We start from the raw sequence: 15,806 nt of genomic DNA, 5'->3' as shown, positions 1-15,806 counted from the left end.
TTTGATTAAATCTGGTCCCAGTGAAAACCCAAAGGTTTGGTCCAAGCCTGACTGGGGGCCGGGGGGGAAGGGCGTGAGCAAGAGTGTTTTGCACACAATAAAAGTCAAGTCATATCCATTGAATTTGCAGCTTTCAATAAAGAAAACTTTATGAGTCTGGACACCATCTTTAAAATGTCATTTACTGCTTGAAAACCTGCAGATGTTGTAAGGAGTTCTTGTTATATTAGGGAATAACAGCTCCTTCTGTGGTACTGTAGTTAAGACTTTTATGTGGCTCAATATCAGAGCATTGAGTCATTAACATTCCTTGTTCCTCTGCAGGTAAACTTCATAGCAACCATACAAAATGTTGAATTCTAAGTATCGTGTTCACTAACTTCTGAGATAGTGACTCCCTCCACTTCCTTTAGCGTATAACTTGTTGCCACGCCAGAGATTCTTGGTGTTTCCAAACATCCCAAAGGTGTGCTGGAGTGGTTCAATCATAAAGGCCTCACTGATACTGCTTAGAAAGGAAATGATGATGCTGGCTAATGAGAACCATTCTCCTCTGATGACCGCGTGCCTAGGGAGCCCTTCAAGCTAATATGCTCTCAAAGTGCCATAAAAACCACAGGGCAGAATACGCCAAGCTAGGAAGAAAAAGTAAATTGCTTAAAAGGCAAGGTAGAAGACAGGATTAAAAGGGATGGATAGGGACAGTTGAACACAAATGTGAAAAAGTGTGATACAGTAATTATAATAAAATAGAATATCTGTCAGGTAGTTTTAAGTGCTAACAAATGGGTTTGGGCACACATTAGTCAACAGGATTATCCCTCTATTTGATCTGTTTGGAGGGTGTCTTTCCCCAAATTAATTTAATAGGGAATGTCTCAGAATCATTCAAAGATTTTGCTTCAAGACAAGGGTTGAGAAAAATTATGCAATGTCACAATGTCAGATATAACAAATAGATGACTCTGCATATCTGAGTGAAAGTGTGACTCACTCCTCCCACACCCATCCGCAAACCAGACCATCTTCCTGCCCAGCAAAGCCATCTCTAATCCTCTTGTTCCTTCTTTTCCAACCTTACTCTGCCCTGCGGAGCTCTCTCTCAGCCCCTTGAGCTGCAGATGAAAGGCTGAGGGAAATGGCAGTCCCACTGGTAATATCCGCACCGGGACCCAGCCACTACATCTGCTGGCCAGCCGGCCTCTACGCACGCCACTCCCAAGAGGCCACAGTCCAGGACTGGAAGATCAAGGGGTTGGGATTGGTTCTACCCAACCTGGCCGAGTACACAAGCACCAAAATCCCCACCCACCCTCCTAACCCCCGTCTCTCACGGTAGATTGAATCATAGGTTTGTATGATGCAATCGCCTTCTCTGAATCCGTTAACATTTTATTCTCACGTTAGCTGTACTTCAATTCCTCTGCTACAGCTTGTACTGTAGCAACACATTGTATAGCTCTATGGTTTCAACCCTCAATTATTGTAACTGTCTCAAACCATTTTCATTAACCTCTACCTCTGACCTGGTGTCCTCTCTCACACCCCAACTTGCAGGACATCACCCTTAATCTCCACTCTTTTCTCCATCATGCGAGTATTCTAACATGAAAGGCAGGTGTGTGCTGTGTCCAGGGCAACAGAAGGCTGTAGTGGGTTTAGGGCCGATACAGTGTAATCCCGCTAACACCGGTGTAGGTTGGCCATATCCTGCCCAAGCAGCCATTCATTTCAGGAATGTGTTTTCCTTGCCAGGGTGGACAGCTGCTGCACACCTTTATGGCTTTTTCGGCTTTGGAGAAAAGATCTCTCCATGCCTTTGACATTGAGGTACAAACCCAAGAATATTACGAGGCTGATATGTTAAAGTTGAATCATTGTATCAAGGTCTGGTTCAAGGTCATTATCTATACAATACTACTCTGTGCAGTCTTTTGAACATTCAAGTGGTATAAACAAGATCTCTAGAGTGTTTTATACAACTGTGGATAGCAAAATAAAACTGCATATTACATTGGACATTGATAGATTGGGAAAGCAGATTTTGTTCCAGTGCCCTTCAGCTTTAAATTAAAAAGAATCTGCTGATTGGAGCCTTCTCATGCCATACAGACCCACCTCTTCATGTCTTTGAATGTGTGGGTACCTAGAGTAATATTTTACAACTTACATTACACAAAACTATAGTTGAGCGCATACTTCCCTTAGGAGTCAGGTTCACACACACACACACACACACACACACACACACACACACACACACACACACACACACACACACACACACATTTACATTTCCGTGAGGTATGCAAGGAGAGACAAGAAAAGTTAATATATTTGTCCTTCTGCTTAAGAGTAACAGAAGCACACTGATCCACTCTTAAATCTTTCCATCTTGTCATATTTAGATGGAGAAGCAAAACAATCATTGTCAATGGCTTCATGCTACTAGAGAGGTTTAGCCACTGAAGTGCAGAGTGTGTGAGCAATGCCGGGGGTGTCTTCACTTTCTTGATGAGCTCACCAGTGTTCCTGACAGATGGTGTTTGTTACCAAAAGAGAATTGTACTTTCATGGCTGTGCGATTCACACTTTTTCACAGTACATCCCTCCGGCTCAATCACAGGAAGTGTTTATCCATGCATTTACTTCTCCTTCTCCTCTGAGACGGATGACCTGCTTTCTCCTCCTTTTTGTTTTTATGACTTCTCGCACCTTTGTCAGGCAGATTGCCTCAACAGCAGCACTAACATACTGCAGTCCAATACAAAAGTTGTAGGAGTGGGAATGCTTTAAAATCTCCCACGTTCCATCCTAAACTCCTTTAAGATTTCATAAAAAACTAAAAGAAAACTTTTACTGTAAATTCACTTTCAACATCAGATACAATAACAAGTCTTCTCCTCAGTCTGTTTTTCCAGATCTGCACAAAAGGCCAGAACTGAAAGAACTGCGCCGACTCTGCCTGAGACTCAGACAAGGCTGCTGGACTCACAGAAGCAGACAGACAAATAAAGTACTCTTCTACATTTTGATGCACAGCCATTTGGAGTCTCCTCTCTCTTCCTAATGGATAGATAGTGGTCTAATGTGCCACTGTGGGTCTTTTAGAGATTTATACGTTAATGAGCTAGCTACAAATGAATAGCTCCTTTGGAAGGAGTAGCCTTAAGTGTTCCCGGGCTAATACATTTAATAAGCCATAGTCACGCCACAAAATGTACCACAGAAGAGGCTCTCATACTGTAGCTGCAGGGGAAAAAGATGATATGGTTCATTAAAGATTCATGGCTGTGGTTATGGCAGTTCGTACATGACTAGGCCTTGTCTAGTTGGCACACAAAGTACACTAGCATGTCTCCAGGCAAGAGGAGCAGGATCTGAACAAAGATTTTTTTTTTTTTTGGTAACGTAATTAACATTTATTGTAAATAAAACAAAACAAAACAGAGACACAGAACATCAAAAAGAATAGTCGTGTGTAGTGTGTGTGTGTGTGTGTGTGTGTGTGTGTGTGTGTGTGTGTGTGTGTGTGTGTGTGTGTGATCTGTTGGATGAAATTAATCTAGGGTTACCCATTAATTTCTTATGCCGGTCAATTTTGACCGGGAACACCATGGATGTAACAAAGTTGACTAAACCACTCACAATTCAATGAAAGTGGTGATCAGAAATTGTATATGTTCAAAAGCCTACTGTGGAGGATATCATAAGGCCTTGAAGCAATCAAATGTAAAATAAAATATTTATGATTGATGAAAGTAGTGAATCGGTCAGATTTGACCCGAACACAATAGGAGGGCTAATTGGAGTATGTAAAAAGAATGTGACTTTTCCAACTTTTGTCTTGTAGGTTTTTTGCACATTTGTAATTCTTTGTGTAGCCTGACAGAGTCAAATATTAACAATGTGCTCTGTTTTCATGGTTGCCTACTTGTAGAAGCATCTGCATTCTTTAACATGCATGCAGTATACAGTATTCATATCTCCCTAGTGAAACTTGCAGAAGTTCCATCACATCTGAGTGATAACAGAGACTGTGAGTCTGTGCTCTGTAGATTAGCACTGTTCATTAGCTTGGTAATGAATTCTCTCTTAGCATAACAGCGGATGGTCATGCCCCCTTTTAACATGGGCATTGGGAGCTCTGCCAGAGCTACACAGAAGTAAACAAGTGCACAGACAAATGGAGGGTAAATATGCCTTCTACCCCTCTATTTCCTTTCAGCCTCACACAAGCTAAGAAATATTTAACAGTTTCCAAAATTGATGTTTGATCATCAATAACAGTCTAACTAATATTTGTGAAGTCATAAGAGAGAGAGAGAGAGAGAGAGAGAGAGAGAGAGAGAGAGAGAGAGAGAGAGAGAGAGAGAGAGAGAGAGAGAGAGAGAAAGGAAACGTGTAAGACTGATTTAATTTAAATATAATGTCAATTCCATTAGTCAATGGCAATTGAGGTGCAACTTTTTTTTCCAACATCACTTGATCAGTGAAGCAGATGTCATCAAAACATATCAAGAGGCCAAAAACTGCAATGTCACAAAAGGCCTGATGGTGAGGTCTACATTACCTTTAAAAGTGTTAAATATGAACAGGTAGAAAACACTCTATACCCCAAACTGGGCAAATCAAAGAGCTTGACAGGGAGAGTGTGTGAGTACAGCAAGTATAAACATATTAAAGAAGGCTTATTCCCGCAGCCTTTATCCACATGAAGCTTCAGAAATAGCATAATAGCCTGAATATACCCACAACAGAAGTTGTTCAAAAAGCCGGGTCTGGCTGGTGTAAATGAATAATATGCCAAAAATTGATTGTTTTACCTCCTTCAACCATAGATAGTGACTCAACAGACATGAATGAAAGTCTTCGAGATTGCCACTTTAAGTATTAATTTGTCTAGTAACATGCTAAACATGTGTCCTTATCCACCTCTTCCTGGTCTAACAACGCAGTATGGTGTATGGTGTTGCCATATTCACTTAACTGTGACTTTAACAATTACAAATGTTTTTCCGCTGTGTTCCATGAGGCTGCAAAGGACATCAAAGACGCAAACAGGAAGTAGACCATCTCTCCTCAGTGTTTTCTCCAATCATGATGGCAATTGCTCAGTTGGTTATCAAATCCTGTTGTACTTGTGTAACAAGCATAGTGCCTGCTGCTGTTTTACCTGCACAAGATAGGTGTTGCTCAGCTCTTCAGAGAAGCAAATGACTGTCTATAGTCAGTGTTGTCTAACACTAGGCCAGTGCTGTATTGTGTCTTTATAGATACCAATAGGACAATCACACCTTTTAAAGAACGATGATTTTGTTATAAGATGACACAAATACTTTTTAAAGCTTAAGGACATCTGTACAGGCAACAGGACTCACCATGATATTGATTTATACTTTGAGCACAGACTAATGGGTTTTGTTCTGTAAATCTCAGACAGTGGTTTTGATTGATTATCCCCTGCTGTTGGGATACTGCTGAAAGGCTAGCATGTTTTATCCACTTCACAACAAGGAGCAGAGCAGAAAGAAGCTGTTCAGCGCTGTGTTAAACCATGAATGTAATGGCTATTGATTGGTGAATAAGCTGCATTGTGGTGTGGATGGCCTTCTCGCTAACCTTTGGTAAAACTATACCATTAGTTTTAAGATGTGCTGATTGCACATCAAGCCACACTGGCCATTTTCATCTATTGTATGCTGATTTTGAGTCCTTATGCCTAATAGTTTTGCTTATACATTTACCGTGGCTAATACCTCATGATGGGATTATAGATACCAAAACAGTTAAACTCATTTGCATTGAATATTGCTGTTTTTACTTTATTTTCAGGACTTGCCAACTACAGACCCATCTCCAACCTACCATTTCTATCCAAGGTGCTGGAAAAAGTAGTTGCCACTCAGATTCAGGACCATCTCAACTTCAATAAGCTCTTTGAAAAATTCTAGTCTGGTTTTCACCCTGGCCACAGTACAGAAACTGCCCTGGTTAGGGTCACCAACGATCTGCTGATGACAGCTGACGCCGGATCTCCATCTCATCCTCCTTGATCTAACTGCAGCATTTGATACCGTTGATCATGACATCCTCCTCAACCGTCTTCACTCCACAATCGGACTCTTTCACTCGGCCCTAAACTGGTTCACCTCATATCTTACAGGGAGGACTGAGCATGTCACCTTGGGAGTGTCAAAATCACAAACACACTCTGTCATCTGTGGTGTCCCTCAAGGATGTGTCCTGGGCCCCACTCTTTTCACCATCTACATGTCCCCCCTTGGTCGTGTCATCAACCGGCATGGAATATCGTTCCATTGCTATGCTGATGACACACAACTCTACATCAGAACTAACCCAACCCCCTCTGCACCTCTGCCATCATCCACATTAACCACCTGCTTGGAGGAGATAGAGGCATGGATGAAGCACAATTTCCTCCAATTAAACAGCACTAAAACCAAAGCCCTTCTAGTTGGCACCCCACATCAGGTCCAGTCCTCCTCCATAACCTGCATCACCTTCTCCGGTCAGAACATTCCACTCTCATCAACAGTCACCAATCTGGGTGTGAAAATGGATCCTCACCTGACCTTTGAGGCCCACATCAGACAAACATGCAAGAACTCCTTCTACCACCTCAAAAATATTGCCAAACTCCGCCCCACACTCTCTCTGTCAGATGCTGAAAAGCTTGTCTATGCATTTGTCTCCTCCAGACTTGACTACTGCAACGCACTTCTCATCGGAATTCCTAGCAAATACATCCAGAAGCTGCAATACATCCAGAACAGCGCTGCTAGGATCCTGATGAGAGTGCGAAAGTACGAACACATCACACCCATCCTCAAATCACTGCACGGCTCCCAGTCTCACTCAGGATTGATTATAAAATCTCCCTTTACACCCATCAGTGCATTCACGGAAATGCTCCATCCTATCTCAGAGAACTGCTCACCACACAAACCTCCACAAGAAACCTCCGTTCTGTAAAGGCTAACCTCCTCCTTCCCCCCAGGACCAAGCTCAAAACCATGGGAGATCGCGCCTTCTGCTCTGCCGCTCCCAGACTGTGGAATGCTCTCCCTGAACATCTGAGGACGCCACAGACTGTGGATGCTTTTAAAACAGGCCTAAAAACGCATCTTTTTAACAGAGCATTTTGCTAGACTTTAACCATTTTAAAGTGTTGTCTTGTCTGTCTATCAAATGTTTTTATTTTATTTTTTAAATGTATCTTTTGCTCATCGTTTTTACTCTGTAGCACTTTGAGTTTTGTTTACGCAAATGAAAAGTGCGCTTATAAATAGAATTTATTATTATTATTATTATTATTATTATTATTATTATTACTTTCATTCATGTCTGTTAAATCACTATCTATGGCTGAAGGAGGTAACACAATGAGCCTATACTCAAAATGTTTTTTGGGGGGATTTTTGCTTTTATTTTGTGAGAGGAGAGGTGAAAATGACATACACAAAGGTCCTCTGACAAATTTGGAATGGGGTCGTTGTGACTACATGATCTTAAACACCTAGGTCAATTCTATTTAATTGTGTACTTGTACCTGTAATGTTATCCAGTTAGCTCTCTGAGCAAAATGTGCTTGTGTGCATTTGTGTTGGACTGAGTAAACATGTAACGCATGAAGAGACTGCTGAATCAGCAACTGGCATTTCTGCAGTCTTGAACAAGAATTGGGGGAAGCCAATGAGGCTGTGTGTACTTCAGGGAGGATCTTATCTCTGGGCTATTCTTCATTGTGTTAGTGCGTATTTGCTCCTCCATGTTCTTCTCTAAACCCTCCATGCTAGTAAGACAATGCATCACACCTAACTCCTTTGTTTAACTGTGTAGATGGAAAACAACATAATAATTAGGGATGATTTACAAGAAGCTTCAGAAGGAGATCAAATGATTCTCATCAAAGCTAACACAAGCCCCAACACCTCCTCATTGCCTTGTGTGTTTGTGTGTGTGTGTGTGTGTGTGTGTGTGTGTGTGTGTGTGTGTGTGTGTGTGTGTGTGTGTGCCCACTGAAGTAAACGGGCTTGTTGTCTCAGCATCTGAGGAACCTCCCATGCCACCACCTTTGTTGTAGCCTCAAGGAGACCCAGTAGGTGAGTGCGAAAATGTGCTTTAATGTGAATTTCCCTGGCCATGTAGGAGGTGAATGAAAGAGTGACTTTGAGCTAGAGAAAAGAGAGAAATGACACTGCCTTGATCTGTCCTTGGTTATATACGGCACAACATCAGGCAATTGAAGGTAGAGCACAATTATAATTATAACAGATATATTATGTATCATCACAAAGACTGGTGTTGACATGTGGAATGTGGGTGTTAAAAGGTGAAGGGTTCTTATCTGCCAAGTGAAGGAAACGTATTACTTTTGCCAAAAATATTGCAATTGGCGATGGGGAAATCCATAGAAGAAACAGGGGTTAGCATGTATATAGCCTCTTTCACACAACCTTGAAGTTATCTAGACATGATCCAGTGGAGCTGTATGTGAGACCGGACTTTAAACGTACTTTTACCCAAACAGCTCCCTAGTACAAAGTCTGTGTAATGTCCGATTGAGTCTGTGTGTGAATAGAGGCGCTCATTGTCTGGAAAATTCACAGTGAGCGAGTGGGCATGTTAATGCCGTCTTCTTATTGCGGCTGGTGTAAAATCGGGAAGAAATCAAACATTGTGACGAATTAGGGCCATTTACACAAAGACAGCAACAGAAAAGTCTTACTGGAGAGACAACGAGGTTCGGGCCGACTATGAAATTGTCAGACTGAATTCAAGGAAAGAGAGAGTCGGTTGTTTATGACCACATTTCAAACCAGCTACGTGACTGTAGTGTATTTCTGCCACCTGGACGCTCCTCCCATGCACCACCCCTCGCCTAAACCAAACGGAGTATTTCCAGTAAGTGAGAACGCTTCAGACACGGACAATTTCATTTTGTGTGAAGAGGGAAACTGCGGATGTCCATTCTCATCCTGTTTCTCCTAAGTGTCCAGAGTTCATATGAGAAAATGGCTTATGTGAGTGTTTGTGGATGTTGACGTGGACATATATTACTTACAGGTATGGTCTTGACCGTCTCCTGAGGCTTGACATCCATCTTCATCATCACAGTCTGTGGTACTGCCCTCCTCTGTTTCCCCACTGCCCAACTCATCCCAGGCACCCATCTGGCCCAGTTTTGGAAACTTCTCCTGCGTCTCCTGAACCACAAACACAGTAATACAAGGTTTATCACACACTGTATGTATACAAGCAACCCTGATTCTCACCGTGGAACAACACTTGTCTTCAAGACTTCTTCAGTTATGATAAGCTAAGCCTCTACTCTGTATGTCACACAAGGCAACTCAAATGCTAATGTTAAATACATTTGCATTGCAAGTTATAGATGTTGCAACCTGTAAGCAGTAGAGCCTTTCCCAGTAGAACATTTATGAACGTTATGTCCCCCTGTGCCCCTTCTTTTTGCTCTGACATATCAAACCCTGTAAATGTCAGCAAGGGCCAAACAGATGATACTTGGGGGATACCCTGGGGAAACAGAAGAGCAGTGTGGGTGGTGTACAGTAAGGACTCTGGGTGGTAAGATGACTTGTTACATTTAATTACAACCACATTTTAAGAGGAGCATTGATTACAAGGTTGAGAAAGAGCCCCCAAAACAAAAGGGATTTATATAACTCTGTACTATTTCCTTTGAACAGCAAAGTTTAAATATTTTGGATAAAGCATAATTCACTCTTCCATCCTGGTGTTCAGTTATATATATACTTTTTATTAACTTGGTTTAGAAACCAAATAATTTACCCGATACTTTAACACTAGTCATCTTTTAGATGTATGGTTTATTTGAATGGTAATTAGAAACATCTGTATCACCATCTTTATTTTTACTTTACCTACTGCATCTACCTGTAATTAACACATGGACTTATATAAACCATATTACACCGTACTATGACACAGTTCTGCAAAAAGACTTTCTGAGCCTGCAGCGTGAAACACCGCTCCTTATTATGTGTTTGCCTCTCAGCATGGGGCCAACTAATTGGACCACCTGCTGGTCCTTCCTGCTGTCAACCATCATCAAGGTGGTCTTTGTTCCATCACACCATGTCTGACAAGTAGCTCTCCTGACACAACAACAAATGATCCTTAGGAGTATGATGGTTAGAAAGTGGTGCGAATAAAATATTTGTAGATCATGTTGAACTAAAGAGACACACACAGTTTGCTCATTTTGACCATCCTTTAGATTGTATATGCATCCAAGCGCACACGCATTATTAAACATTCATTCATTCAGAAAGCTTACAAGATCAATCCTGGTTCACAGTTGACCTTCATAGGGTGGAACAACCACTAAAGACTATTGAGAGGTAGGTGGGAGGAATAGGGGTGGGGTTTGGGGTGTTGAGGGATGACTCATTTCCTTGCCATTGACACCAGACTCGTGTCTGTCACTCAACACACCTGAGCGCAAAGGTGACCTTTAACAAGTCGTCGTCTGAGCCCTCCACACCCCAAAAGAAACATTTCATAAAGCAGACAACATACTGATTACTGTATGTAAACTGACAATGCAAAGCTAAATGTAATGTATAATGCTGAAAGAAGACAAAAGCCCCTTTCACGCATGCACTGTAATGGTGAAATTGTCTATATATTACCAGGAGGAGCTGTATGTGAGAACGCAAATGTCCAATTAATTTGGACCAAACATCAAACGGACTTAAACATGTGCTGGGTCTAGGGCGTGTTGATGACGTTTCTATCGCGGCTGGCGCAAAGTCAGAAGTAAACAAACATCTGAGAAGAAGAAGGGTAATTTACACGATGACCAAAATGTCTAACTAGAGTGACGATGACATTCAGGAATTTCGGTGTGACACCAAAATCTTTAGACAAATTCAAGGAATGGCTAGAGACTCAGTTGTTTAAAACCAAATCACGAACGGGCTACGTGACAGACATCATGCAGAGTTCACATGAGAAAACGGCTGAAGAGTCGACGACCTTGTCGTACTTTGAGCTTTGAGCTAAATGTTAATATCAGCAATGCTAACATGCTCACAATGACAAAGCTAGCATGCTGATGTTTAGCAGGTATAATGTTTAGCTTGTTAACCATCTTAGCATCACTAATGCTGGCTAATTAGCACTAAAAAACACCAAGTGCAGCTGAGGCGGATGGGAAGTATTTGGTCAAGAACCAAAGTATTGGACAAAATAGAATTTTGACCAGATTTTATATGTGCTAATTAACTAGCAATGAAAAAAGCCACTAAATAAATGCAAAGCACACTCCATGAGTTTAGCAGAAAATGGTCTACTGAACAGCACAATATTGTGTACCGACTTCATTCAGATAACCATTTGGATTATAAGCTAATAACCGTGCCGTTCAGGGGACGTTTAACACAATGCTGCTTGGCCCAGCTGTCCTTAAAGCATGTTAATTAGAGAGGGGATCAATTAAGGCGCCGTCGCTGTGGAAACCACTGTTGGGCCGTTGTAGAAATGTTGGTTGGCTGCTGTCCAATGCAGTTTGTGGGTTTTCTTTTGACTATGTCAGAACTGCAAACACTGAGAGTTTTCAGTAATTTATTTCTGTTCAAATGTCTACTGTACTGTGGTAATTAAAAAAATGAACAAGCAGGGAACTTAATTGTGGTATTCCAACAGCATAGTGGAGAAGCAAATGTCTAATTTGTCCTAGGAGCTACAAGAAGAGATACACAATATTCCAATATGAGATACAAAGACTGTTGAATGCATAATATGCAGTGAATATTCTCTCCTCTTATCTGCTTTCTGACTGACTTTTGCTGCACTGAGGACTAGCTCTGAGTTTCAATGAATGTCTTAAGCAGTTTCTCAAATTGGTTTTTTTTCACTTTACTGTCTTCTTTAGAGTAGAAGCAGAAGACACATTATATGCTTAGCTGTGCAAGTTCATTTCAAATAAAAATAATGTAACTGAAATATGTTCTAGCATAAAATTACTCACACTTAGCTGAACAATATCTTACATTTAACACAACAATGGATGGTCTATTTATGTAATCAACAGCAACAACAACCTCCTCGTCCTCCTGATCTGTCACACATGGCAAATTTGAGCAAGTGGGCAGAATATTTCCAAAACAGCATCCTTTATGTAATCAAACATCTACTGTGCCTTTAACCGTATAGAGACAGATGTATTTGTTCTCGTATGACTCGACCTTCTCTCTCTCTGACATTTAAAACAATGCTGACTATCACTAGGCTGTTGTATTAGATAGAGCTTTGCTGTTTCAGAACAGTCTATTGATAGAGAGAACATGCTATAAAAAGGTTTATTAACATTTAAAGTTATATAGCTATTTCCATAATGTCTCCGTAATTGTCATCATCCTATAGAACCTGTTGGTGTTACATGTAAGTAGAGTGTAGCTGAGAATATTAAGAAAGCTATTGGCTGTATCAGCCTCTTTTATGATATAATTATTCCAGATTAAATATCATTTGCAGGTTTAAACTTAAGTCATGTCTCTTTAGTGCTGAGGGTCAGACACACAAATTCTTCAGTTCTGTAAATATTTCAAAGTGACCTGGTTAAGTTCATGGACACTGTAGTAAAAGGTACCTTCCCTTTTTTGAATAGATTTAAAACGTTCCTTTTATAACCACTATTGCTGACTTCACATGATAGGAAATGTCAATGCGCTCACCGCGAGGTAGGGCGCAGAGCCCTGCGGTGAAGGTAGCTAGTTAGTTTTGTTTCTATGGTTACCTCCCCCTACTTGCCTGTGCCGCTTCATACAGCCAGCGCAGAGCTGTTTTACCGCTGATCAAGTGAAAGCCGCTTAACAGTACGAGAACTGAATCAAGAGTGAGAATGTGATGTGAGAGTGTGGCAGAGTGTTGCAACTTCAGATCAACATCCAGCTACGATTTGCAACTGCATGTGCCAAGTAAAACAAATAGATAGTGACAGGTTGACAAGAAAGAAAGACGGATGCAAACAGGTGAGGGGGCTGAGGAGTGGGACGGGGGCGGGGGGGGGAGGGTGAAAAAACAAAATTCCAGCCTTTATGCTTAGGGCTTGCCCTGGCATCCAAAGACAAATCAGGTAGGGCTTTGAATAAAACCCCAAATCATGAAATATTTTCTATTTATCCTCTCACCCTGCCAACTCATTCTCCTCTGTCTTTTGTTTCAAAAGCATTCTTCGGTCAGAGGATGAAGGGGCAGGTTTGAGAGCATCAAGGGTTGAATTCCTGCATGTCTTTGAGTGCATCCTAGCTGCACTAAGATCGGTACAGCCAGGAGTACCTTCTGAAGGAGTTTGTAAGAAAGACGAGGCTGAAGGACTGTCTCTGTGTGTGTGTGTGTGTGTGTGTGTGTGTGTGTGTGTGTGTGTGTGTGTGTGTGTGTGTGTGTGTGTGTGTGTGTGTGCAGCTTAACCAGGATACGCGTTCCAATTTAATGGAAACAGAAAATCTGATTATGAAATGTAAAAATAGTGAAATGTGGTGACCAGGGATGGGATATGAATACTGCAACTGCCACAGTCACTGTGTAAGTGTGTGTGTGTGTGTGTGTGTGTGTTTGTGTGTGTACACGTCTGTACAAATGTATTATGTGGCATACTGCTGTCAAACTAGTGAAACGGGATCACTAGTCATAACCTTTGAATACCCACATCGAGACGTGAGCTATTTTTCTTTACTGACAATTTGAAACCGTATCACCTCATTGAGGGCAGTCGCGGTAAAACTGCATATGTGAACAGAGGAAGGAAAACCTGGAGGAGACTGAAGGAAAAAGTGACAGTGGTAATCTCTAAAAGTCTGCCGAAGTCCTTCCAACTTTTAAATTCAAATAATCTCCATTCTCTCATACACTGTGCATGCTCAGAATGTGTTGGTGTAAAAGCAAACATCAGCTGAGAGACAGAGTGAGTATGCACTTCATCTATGTGAATGCGTGTCAGTATCTGTCCTTGCTTCAAAGGAAATAGCTGAAATTCACTGTACATCGGATTGACTAACCAAGAAAAGGCAAAAAAAAAAGAAATTGTATTTCCAAAGTGTGAATGTGACGGAGAGAGAGAGAGAGAGAGAGAGAGAGAAAGGAAGTAACAGACAGAGATGGAGACTTATAGTGAAGAGTGACCGGCTGCAAACAAAAGCAACTGTAGACGGCCACACTGCTAATCCAAATCTGCTGATTCTGGAACAGATGTGACGTATTGTTTCTGTGAATTAATAGTGCATGTTATGGCCAACCAGTTTCCAGACAGTTCTTAATTAATTGATAGACTGGCAGATCAAGCAAGTTTTGGGCTGGACACTAATGCTAGCTGTCAGGGTCTGGACTACAGCAAAAGCCTGCATTGCCATCCACAACATGGAAAATGAAACTCATTTAAAAGTAAATTTAAAATCAAAGGCATAAGAACAGAGTGAGCCAAGTACTTTTCTGCTGTTGTCCTTTTCCATGGTTAAAGATGAAGCCAATGAAAACCCTTCATCCAGAGCTGGCAGCCAGATCTTTTACCTTGTTGACTTTTAAATGTGAAATTTATATCGCTCTGAAGTTTAATCCTCAATAGATCAAAAACATACAGACTTCATGCAGTTATTCGAGACAACTTATCAGTTCAAGCGAAAAAATAAATAAAAAACTATTAACATAAGCTTGTACAAACTCCTGTCTTGAAAAAAACCGTGAATCAGACTTATTAATAAGAATATGGACAAAGGGACTGATAGTGTTGGGCAATTACTGAATGGACGCTGTGTGGGTAAGTGTGATGGGTAGTTTTTGGTTTAGTAAACCAGACATAATCATAAGCACCATCAAAAAATGTTGCCTCTGAAATTAAACAATAAACTAAATTTGGTTGCCATTGCAAAATGCAGGATGAACATAATTTATGGGAGGAAAACATAAAAGAAGTATTGAAAAAATAATAGTTTTTAGTTTAGACATGTTCCTGGACAAATGCTGAGTTGTCTTGAACCAATGAATACAGGAAAACTTTGCTTCTACATCACAAAAACAACATTTTATTTATTATTATTGGCCACTTGGTTGAGCTTTCTGCAACCAAAACTAATCAAGTTCTTCGTAGGCCAATGGAATAACTTTCCATCGAATTTTATGAAATCTGTATGAAATCTAAAAATCTGCTTCTACTTTTGAAAATAAATAAGTACATTTCCCAAGAGTTCTGAGTAATACTTAGAAAAATGTTTAAACAAAGGCAGAGCCCCACGCCCCTACACTGCAAGCTAGTACAAGTTCATCTTCTTGCTAACAGTTAGTGACACTTTATTGGCATTAACCTAATGTAACCATCATGAGTCAATCACAGCAACTCGCTGTGGCGTTGGGCTGTCCCACCCTGCTCCTGTCAGGTACTGACTGACGCAGATTGTGTTTGTGTAATGTAAGAACGTGTAACTAAACTTTGGCTTTTGTCGGGCAAATGATGGAGATGTTAAAAAAAACCGCTCGGCCGTTTGAGTGACATTAGCTGCTGTCTGAGAGCATGTTCCAACAGCTACCTTTCTGCTGAAACTCTGATGTGTGTGATGTGAGGGTCAACAGTGAGTGCTGCCTCTGCTTTCTTTTTCAAACCGGTCTAAAGAAATCCTTATAAGGCAGCAGCACAAAAGGTTTGAAGAGCCCCCCACCCCCACCCCCCCGATATGGTAACTATACAGGTCACGCCCCATGAAGTCCTTCATCGACCCACATGCTGCATTAATCAATGCAGGCTC

General features: G+C 41.2%; 1 protein-coding gene across 2 annotated transcripts in view; it reads right to left on the bottom strand.

Moving 5' to 3' along the window:
- The window catches only part of gpc5c (glypican 5c), a 106,556-nt gene that overhangs the window by 12,046 nt on the left and 78,704 nt on the right, over nucleotides 1–15,806 (bottom strand). For both annotated transcript variants that reach the window (XM_029454136.1, XM_029454137.1), the window contains one exon: nucleotides 9,089–9,230. In XM_029454136.1, coding sequence (XP_029309996.1) covers nucleotides 9,089–9,230 — 142 coding nt within the window. The remainder of the gene's footprint in view (nucleotides 1–9,088; nucleotides 9,231–15,806) is intronic.

Source organism: Cottoperca gobio, chromosome 17 (assembly GCF_900634415.1).
Source record: "Cottoperca gobio chromosome 17, fCotGob3.1, whole genome shotgun sequence".
NCBI lineage: Eukaryota > Metazoa > Chordata > Actinopteri > Perciformes > Bovichtidae > Cottoperca > Cottoperca gobio.
Note: the sequence above shows the minus strand (reverse complement) of the source record. Positions and strands in the feature narration are given on the sequence as shown.